Below are 9502 nucleotides of genomic sequence, written 5' to 3'. Positions count from 1 at the left end.
CTTTCCCTAGACAAAGGAAATAGCTTCTGACTCAAGTTCAAAAAGTTTTATGGATTACAATAGTGATGAGCACAAATACGCAGAAGAACAGTGCAGTTTGCAGTAAAACTGAAGAGTCAAGCAGTGGAGTGAAAAATCACATGAAGTGAGAAAGATTTCCTATGTGCTTTTCCTTATACAGTTTTGACACAAGATCTGGTATCTCTCACCTTTCTAGAAGTTTTCATTGTAAGCTGTTGAAGTGTCTTCATATAGTCTCAAAGTGCCATCCACACCATTTATTTGTTCCAAAACAAAATTAACTTAGGCCCATACCAAATGAGAGAGCTTTAACAATCTGTAGGTTTAGCTTTGCAATTAACTACAGTATTTCGTAGTCTTCAATGTATGCCTAACCTGTTTTTCCCAAATTATTTTGATTCCAGAGTACTGGCTGCAAAGACAGGATAAACAATACCTACTAATCCTTTTTTGCTTACTGTCAAACTCCTTGCCAACATCCAAACATTGGAAAATGCAAAATACCTGAGTAAGATCCACTGTTCTGTCAACACAGTAAGAGACCGTCTCTGTCTGACAAGCATCTGCATGAGGTGTGCAGTGAACCCTTTGCAACGCTCAATGCTACCCAGTCCAATATCCTAAAGAAAACAGATACAGAAAAAGTGGGAAGGAAGCAGACAGCAGCATTCCGTGCGCCTCCATTCCATTTCACTAGGCAGACTGAAAGGTTATGGTTTAACTGAACAAGTCTTAAAATGCAGACAAAAATCACAGTTTCCCCATCTTCATTTTTCTCTATCTTCCATATATACTGCATAAAAATCTGTTCTCAAGTAGCTTCTGCAACAACAGTCAAATGAAATGGCATTCCACTGAAGCAATTCTTATCAAGAATTTAGTTCCAATAGCAAGGCTACCTTAGATAAATGATGATTAAAGGCTAGAGATACCAGCCTAAATTTTTACATTTGTGACCATTGCTAAAACCACTTCCACAATTAATTTTACCAGATTTACTGACAATTACTTTAACTCCTTTCATTAGAAAGGATCCCACTTTAAAGTTTGAAATAAATGTTCACAACACAACTGATCTCAGCTATGTTGCTTATGCCACTGCCAGCTGTGACATTTGACAAGATCGTGTTGTAAAACAAGGGGTGAAGCACAGTGAGAAGAGCATCTGGAAGAGATCCTTTTTTCCTGGAATACTGGAGAAGTGCTACTGATATGGCAGAACTCCTTTGTTCCTCTTACTGATTTTAGACCAATTTTTAAGCAAAGAAATGTATTGGCTCTTTTTGTTTAAGACACAGGCTCCAGTTATGTCCAATTATAAACCTCAACTGTTTTTTTCGTGCACAACAGCTAATCCTGGTTTTGTTTTCCTAACAAGCTTTGATTAGGCATTTTGGGATTCTCCTTCATGCCCAAAAAGCAGCAATTTGGCATCTGTTTGGATGAAAGATACTGTGCATTTAACAGATTATTAACTTAGTTCACTACAGTAATATTGTTCAGTCATGGAACAAGTTTTAAAGTGCTGCATTTAATGACTGGACCCAAAATATCATATTTTGTATCATATTACAGAACATAGCAGGATGTCACATCACCTTTTCACTACTAGAATATTTTACCAGCTTGGACTGAAATTAACAGAAGCAGGATTTCTATTTTTACTTTGGTGTTTTACCTTGGCAGGTGCTAATAATGCTGTCTGAAGCCTAGAGTGCCGTGCAAGTGAGCGATAGAAGTATTTCTGGCATCCATCCCATGCAGAAGAAATCTCAGTCAGCAACCTGACAGAGCACAAAAACCATCTGATATTAGGAAAGGCATATAATTTCAGTACCTCAGCATGCTGGAAGCACCAGGTCAGCTCTTCAACCGTGCAAATCTGCTTACAGTTGGTTATACTGCAAGTGTAATCTTGTAATTCTTCATTTTCTCCACAAGTTATTTTAGTCTTAAAACTCTAGGCAGGTTTTTCCAGAAATGCCCACTTTGAACTCATCTTCAGCAAAATCATTAGGCATCTACATTCTAATAGGATGCTTGCAAAACATCCCAGGCAAAGCTGGGTGGTGGAGGGTTAACCAAAACCTAATTCACAGTAACAATGGACCTGATGGTATAGTTGTCAAAAGTGCAAATTAAAAAAAACCTCTCTCAGTTGTATGTGCCAGTGCAGTATATGCAGGATTTTCAAGAATTAAAATTCAGGGGTGAAAGAGAAAGGAGTATGCAAAATCCTAACTGAATTACATTCCAGAAATTCCACTTTAAATCCACATGCAAGAGATTCTGTAAGTTATAACTGCATTTCATGCAATCTGAGAGTCAGAAATACTGTGTACGTACATGGCATCCAGCCCCTGTGTGCAATCTACTGCACTTAATGCACTGCACAAGTCCAGTGGGCGCAGGTAGAGCATTTCATGACAGTCTTTGGAACGGGACCAAGACAGACCCTTCCGGTATGACAAACCTGGAATGACATTTCAACACAGATCCTTTTATGCTCTCATTCTTTTATATGAAAAATGTCACTTATACAGTTGGTATTAAGATATAAAACCTTCTGATGTAGTTTCTTTTCCCTGATGCTGTCCCATTATGAGATGTCTTCGAAGACACTGGGATTTTTGTAATGTAAGAATTCACCGTGGCTTATCTACCTTCAGCTGAACACAGCTGAAGAACACAGCTAAAATAAGACAGACCTGTGGGTACAAAGGAGGCTGTTGGTGGTGGCCAAGAGAAAAACCAAAAATCCCTGAACCTGTAAGGTGGGCTACACACTGAGAAAGTCACAGCTGCATACTTTTAAAACTCAGTCTTAAGGCTTTTTTTAAAACTGGATTAAACATGCTTGTTTCTCTCAGGCCAATTAAAACCAAGTGTCCTGAAGATATGCAGAGCCTGCAGTCAATACTCATTAGCTGTTTAGGTTACATTGCCATTTTTCTAAAGAAAATGGAGAGTAAGTCTTAAGAGCAACACTTTGCACTTCTCCTGGTCCTTGGGTTGGAGAACATCACCTCATTTTTAAGTCATGAAAAGACTGATGAATGAGGAAGGTAAATACTGAAATCAAAGACAGAATCCAGTAAAGAATCCAAGTCCCATATGTTAATTAAACCACCACAATATGCCACTCCTCCAGCACAGACTTCATGGGGCAGCAATGGCAGATATCCCTTTGGAACCAGTGTGTGCAAAAAATGCCAAGCACAGGAAAAATGAGCATGTGCTCTTCCCACTTAGATTCACCTATGTTTGGAGTCAAAACACAAAAGGATGCTAATTTTCTGGGAACTATTTACTCAATACATACATCAACTTGTTTAAGTAGAATAAACTGCAAACAGCTAGAACCACAACTGAAGGCTCCTCCTGCCTCCCAGAAAGCATTTCGGATGTTCCCGTTTTCTTTTTCTTTTTTCTTCTACTTTATGCTGTGACACTGAGTTAGTTTGTTATAAAAATCATGCCTTCTTGGCACCCTTAATTTCATATTTCTAAGCTTCTTTCTGCAACCATGAGGAAGAGGTGTTTTTGTTTGGTTTTTTTTTTTTTTTGTTGTTTGTTTGTTTGTTTTTGAGAAGTTCTTAGAATCACTGCAGACCAGAAGCACCAAAACACTAAAATCTTCAAAACAAGAAAAAAAGTGCCCAATTTACATTAACTTCTGCTTCTGGCTGTAACTGTATGAGAGCATTCTGCTAAGTCGTTTGTTTACCAGGACTGCTTGCTTCTGCTGGCTTCTGAACTGCTCAGTGACTACAAAGAGCTTGATCAATAATTTAACAAAACAGCAAAGTAAAAAGGCAACAGTTAATACTTTGGATAGGTCCTTTACCTTAAGATTGGGAAGGGCAGCAATGGAGACTGAGGTGCTGAGAAAGGTGCCTCTAACAATTCCCATGAACACTCTACTCAGTCTCCATGGCTCAACCACACCACTACCAGTCTGTCAGTCAAGAGATGGGCTCTCATTCAAGTGAGTTAACTTAATTTCACTTCTGTATCAGAGAATGCAGACAAGATAATGAACTTTCCCCATGTTTCTAAAAGCTGGTCAGTGAGTTCTGACTGGCAATAGAGCAGGTTTCTGCTTTACAAAAGCTACCGTTGTGCATCTAATGGAATGCAAGAAGAACAGAAGGTATTTCAAAGGGCTAACACACCAGGCCTCAATAAACAGTCAAAGAGAAAGACTTAAATCCTTCTACATATTAATGGCTCAATGACTTCAAGAACATAGTACTGTGGTAAGTTCAGATGTAGTGGCAAAAATGGTTAAATGCTTAGGAACTTTGTACTTTTAAAGCAAGCACATTTTTTATTTAAAGCTCACCTGTTTTAGCAAGGCTTTTAAAGAGATCTGACAAAGCCCGTTGCTTCTGCATCTGAATATGCTTTGCCTCCGATTTCTGCTTCTCCTTATCTGCTGTCTGATCAAATGTTAAATTCTGCAGTTCAACTACAGAATCAATGATGCCACCTGTACAGAAGACAGCAGGGAAAGCCAAGAGGTTACACAAAGTGGCCACGGAAAGACAGGCTGGGAAGGGAAGTGTGTATCAACACCTTTTCTGGATTTGTTCCATTTATGTAGCAGAGGTCAGTCATGGTATGGAAATCACAAACATACTTAACCTGTGAACTGCTCAAGATCTTCCACCAGACTTAAGAATGAATTATTTTCTGTAACTGTTGTACACATTTTCTTCATTTTTTTAGTAAGCTTAGGCAGACGATACTGAAGAGATTCTGTATCAAACGTAATGCCATCCTGACATTCCTCTGGGAGTGCCCTCTGAGGAAAAAAAAATAGTCCAATTATACACACATACTCAAGGCTGTCTTATTTGACCATTAAATTACTGCTGAACAAGTTCTGCATTCATCTGAAACCCCAAAACACACCCACGTGATCCTCTGAACAGTTCAGCACCAACACTCAAAGACAGCATGAAACTGCAATAAGTAAAACCAACAATCCTGTTGATAATAATTACAGGTTTACAAACAAAAAAAAACCACCAGCCAACCAACAAACCAAACCCAATGCCAAACCCATCAGATTTCTGCCTTCTTACTCTGTCCTCCTGACTGTCACAGGACAAGGGCAGGATCAACCACCCTCCTGGTCTGAAAAAAATGGAACAAAGCCATGGAAACCAAGAGTAACTGAGCATTTTCTGCTTACCCCTAAATTCTGATGAGTTATAATTGTCTCCTGGCATCTTATTAATAAAAACTAATGTATGGGAATAGGAATCTATTTCAGGAAGAAAATCAGTGGACTTCCACTCCAAGCTGCACAACTTGAGACACTCTGAACTGTGGCTCTGTGGCGTAGGATTTACCATCTATCTGCTGCTAGTCCAAGGCAAATGTTCACAGTACACAAGCTGCCAGCTAACAGCAAATGTATAATGATGTAGTTGCAGCTCCCTATTAGCATTCAAGCTCAAAGTATTTTTATATTTAATCAGAACTTAGACACACAGGTCCTACAGCTGCATGACCATTTGTCTAGGTTCTTGTTTAGAAATAAAAGATAATATTAATTTTGACTCCCAGTCCGTATTACTGCACTAGCAGCAAAGTAACAAATTGCTGCAGATGATATGCAGGCAACTTGGAAAGGAAATGTGTAACTGCTATCATGTCTATATTAGAGCACAGATATTGTGCCAAATCAATACAGAACAAGTTTGTCTTTTCATGCTGCATTCCCAGCCATCTGCAGTGTTTCATAACAGTGAACACAAGTAAGACCAGAAGTTGATGATATATTCAACAGATTTGACACCGACGTAAGACTTTTCTGCATAAATCAGTGAAAAGCAGCCTATAGGTGAGAATAAATATCCTTCCAACACTTCCAATAAAGAATACAGTCACCTTGGCAACATCTGTTCTAGCAGACAGAATTTTTCTTAACGCATTGTTCAGCCTCTGAACTTTGGTCTCGTTATCAGATTCTTCCTGCTTCTGCAAGCAGTCCAGCTGCTCTTCCTTACCAATTTCCACCAAGGCAGGACGACATGGCTCATCCAGAACACCTTCAAACTTCTTCATAAATTTAAAGAGGGTCCTAATTAGCAAAGGAAAGCAAAAATGTCACTGTGTTTTATAATCCTGAAAAGTCTCTCAGCTACCAGAAATAAATGTTTACACTTTTATGAGCAAAAGAAATGTACTTGCATTCAAATTTAATCAAGTCTAGATGGTTCTAGAAAGCATCTAGAAGGAAGGTAGAGTTTAATTTCAAGCTCTGAGTTACCTGCGTATTTTTTCAACCGATTGTTTTATAGCCCAGAAACTGACATCATTCCACTTTGAAATCTTCACAAATTCCTATTAGGAAAATAAATTAAACAATGTGATTACTTATATAAGTGCCATGAAGTATTTGCATATTAAAAAATTATCTTTAAAGCTGACCAGCTATGATGATCTGTCCAGCTTAAAATGCAAGACTTTAGTAAGTGAGCATTTTATTGTATAGGCACCTTATTGTATTAAATACAGATGTTGATGCTAAAACTGCTGCATAGCAAAACGCTGTGAAATCCAAATGGGCTTCACTACTGGGTAGACCCCTCATGGCTAAAATGGGACTGACCAAACGTTAAAGACTTCAGCAAACCCCCCACCTCAAAAATAAACTACTGCCAAAGAAAAAGCAAAGTGTAGCAGGGATTTTGGTGGCCAACAGAACTATTACATACAAATTCAAGTATCTGCTCCACTGTTCCTTTGTTTAGATCAAGATATTGTCTGAATGAAGCTTCCATTTACCTTAAGTTCCTTTTCTATAGGTTGACGAAGTTCAGTGATTTTGACCTCAACACACGCTGAAAACTGCTTGTAGTAATTGTACAGGTTCCACAGGATGCTGCACAGAACATCTGGAAGGGATAGACAGTAACAAGCTTCTTTTAAAGCACAATATTCTTCAGGATCAAAAGGAGAAATTAATTCCTTTTTTTTTTTTATTTGTTTTTTTTTGTAATCTTGAAACTTAGCAACACCAAAAGGTGGGGTAAACTAACCATCAGTCACTCTACATCAAAACAGGAAAAACAGCAGCATAGGCTTGTGCTGTATTTATGAGCTTTGTGATCCACTTGGAAAGTCCTGAATATCTGATGGTCAGGTTGTTGTAAAGAAGACTCAACACATGTAATGCCAAGAACCTACCTTTTTCTGCCACCTGAGGCATGAGCAAGACATGGCAGTGGAAAACCATTAGTGCTTGAAGTCGTGCATGAAACTCTCCCAGCGTGGATCCTTCAATGAAAGCTTGTAGTGTGCTGACCAGCGTTTTCAGATCCATTTGACCAGTTTCTGAACATCGTAACAAGATATTTAGAAGAGGGAGCAATAAAAAGACAAAACATGAAAATTGTTGTCTGCTCTTTGTAAACTTTTAACTACATAACAGGTCTCTATTAGGAAATGGGCACAGGATGGTGGGGGGAGAATTCTAATTTAGTAAGTAAAACCAACAAACAACACACTAAAAGAAGGGAGAGGGGACAAGAGCGGCAGCAGTAAGACAGCAACCAAGGAGGCCAGCTACATGTCCTACTTCAAAGTGCATCAAGTATTTAAAGAACACTTGCTATTCTCTATGAATGAACAGCTTTTTGGTCATTATGGGCCATCCTACACATCAGTCACTGCCAGTTCCTTAACTTCTCAAAATCATAAAGACAGATATCTATCTTGAAAGAATCTAGTAAAGAATGGTCTTTAGAGCATAACATCTATGGAAGAAGACATGCTGTCCACATGGAGATACAAAATAACCCTAGAATATGAAGAAGCTCATCAAGCAAGTGCATTGATTAGTCATGAGAGGGGAAGAACCGTGCCTCATGCCAGAGGATGCTACTTTCATCTTTACAGTTATGGGAAGGCAAGGGACTAAGAGCTATATTCTTTCCCCTGTTTTACATGAAGTGAACACCTGCAGATAGATTTGCTAAGAACAGGATGTACCAAAACATACTTCCTTTAAGAATTCTTTAGGCTTTATAACGAATGTCAAAAGCAGTTCATCTGGGATATGAATTATGCTTTTTAAAGTTAAAGTGCAGTTAAAAAAAATGAGGTGCCTTTTCCAGCTGCAGATGGAAGTCTCCTACCCTCCAAATCTGTTTGAAATGTTTATAAGTGTGTGGCATACAGTTACCACAGTACTACTTTCTTTTAGATGCTTTTTACAGTTAGATTTTTTTTGAGACATAGGTGGTTCCAGAAATAAATACCAAGAGAAGTTCACTCCGTATGGAAGACCCTATACGGTCACGGAATTTATTGTAGGGCAAAAGATACAAGAACAACACCTGAAAATGCATTGTCCAACTCTGCTATTTAGGACCTTAATTATGCATCCTTAGTAACTGCTGGAACTGCATCACATATTCACATGAGGACAGCACCTACCTTCTGTATTTGCCTCTGTCTGTTCCTGAACATACTTCTCAATCATCTGATAGATTGAGAACCAGTGCTTTGTGGATTTCTCCACGTGCTGCTTCATAATATTGTCCAAACTTACAGACCAGCAACTGAAAACAGTAAGGAAGGGGAGAGAAATAAAAAATAGCACAAAAATATTGTAGGTAGTTTGGGCTCCAAAACACTACCAACTTTGTTCTCTAGTTCCTGCTAAAGGAAAATTTTATGGGATGGAATAAACTGTGCATATAATTAATATACACAAATTCTAGAGGATCACTGCTTCACTATTATTAAATATGACTGGAGAAATGCAGGAACTAGGGATAGTAAAACAAAACCAGTCAAAGCCAGGTTCAGAAGTTTCTTTCCACACAACTTGAGATAGACTTGTGGAATTCCTGATCACAGCATGCTGTGCAGATAAAAATTTTACTTAACAGAAGACTGGACATTACTTTTAAAAGAAATTTAATGGGGGTTTAGACAAAAAACTAGAGGCTCAGCAAACCCTAGGATGAAAACAGGAGAACACTGGGAAAATATCAGAACGAAGTACTGTAGTTACCTGCCCTGCTTCTCCTCCTCCTGAGGCATACACATGGTCACCACGGGCTGGACGTGCTCCTTTTGAGCCAGCACAGCTGCTACTTGTTTTTTTTTTCCTCCCCCCACAATATTACTAGGACAGCCACACATACACACGCACAGAATCCATGATTGAGCCAATTCTGCACCGGAACGTGTCCCTGTACAGAGACAGAAGCTTACAATATCTAAGAAAGGGCAGCAGAAAAGGACAGTTCTTACTTCAACTCCAATTTACGCCACTGAATAATCAGTTGTGTGACCGAATCAAGATGCTTCCGCAAGGACAAAGCTCGACTAGCATTTTCCTCCCAGTCCTGGAAACAAACAAACAAAATTTCCCCTTTTTGCAAACTCAGAAATCAGTCTTTGCATGGCAAGACTCATGCAGTACTCTAGATTACATTCCTACTCCTTAAACTTA

General features: G+C 38.8%; 1 protein-coding gene across 1 annotated transcript in view; it reads right to left on the bottom strand.

Annotated features, from left to right (window-relative positions):
• Positions 1–9502, bottom strand: part of MDN1 (MDN1, midasin homolog (yeast)) — a gene marked incomplete at its 5' end in the record, with an annotated part of 93355 nt that overhangs the window by 19853 nt on the left and 64000 nt on the right. Inside the window, 11 exons of the mRNA XM_008937845.1 lie at positions 526–641; positions 1700–1805; positions 2368–2494; positions 4367–4513; positions 4669–4828; positions 5923–6115; positions 6305–6378; positions 6823–6932; positions 7225–7371; positions 8476–8600; positions 9301–9395. Coding sequence (XP_008936093.1) covers positions 526–641; positions 1700–1805; positions 2368–2494; positions 4367–4513; positions 4669–4828; positions 5923–6115; positions 6305–6378; positions 6823–6932; positions 7225–7371; positions 8476–8600; positions 9301–9395 — 1400 coding nt within the window. The remainder of the gene's footprint in view (positions 1–525; positions 642–1699; positions 1806–2367; positions 2495–4366; positions 4514–4668; positions 4829–5922; positions 6116–6304; positions 6379–6822; positions 6933–7224; positions 7372–8475; positions 8601–9300; positions 9396–9502) is intronic.

The sequence above is a fragment of the Merops nubicus genome, unplaced genomic scaffold (assembly GCF_000691845.1).
Source record: "Merops nubicus isolate BGI_N331 unplaced genomic scaffold, ASM69184v1 scaffold11083, whole genome shotgun sequence".
NCBI classification, from domain to species: Eukaryota; Metazoa; Chordata; class Aves; order Coraciiformes; family Meropidae; genus Merops; species Merops nubicus.
Note: the sequence above shows the minus strand (reverse complement) of the source record. Positions and strands in the feature narration are given on the sequence as shown.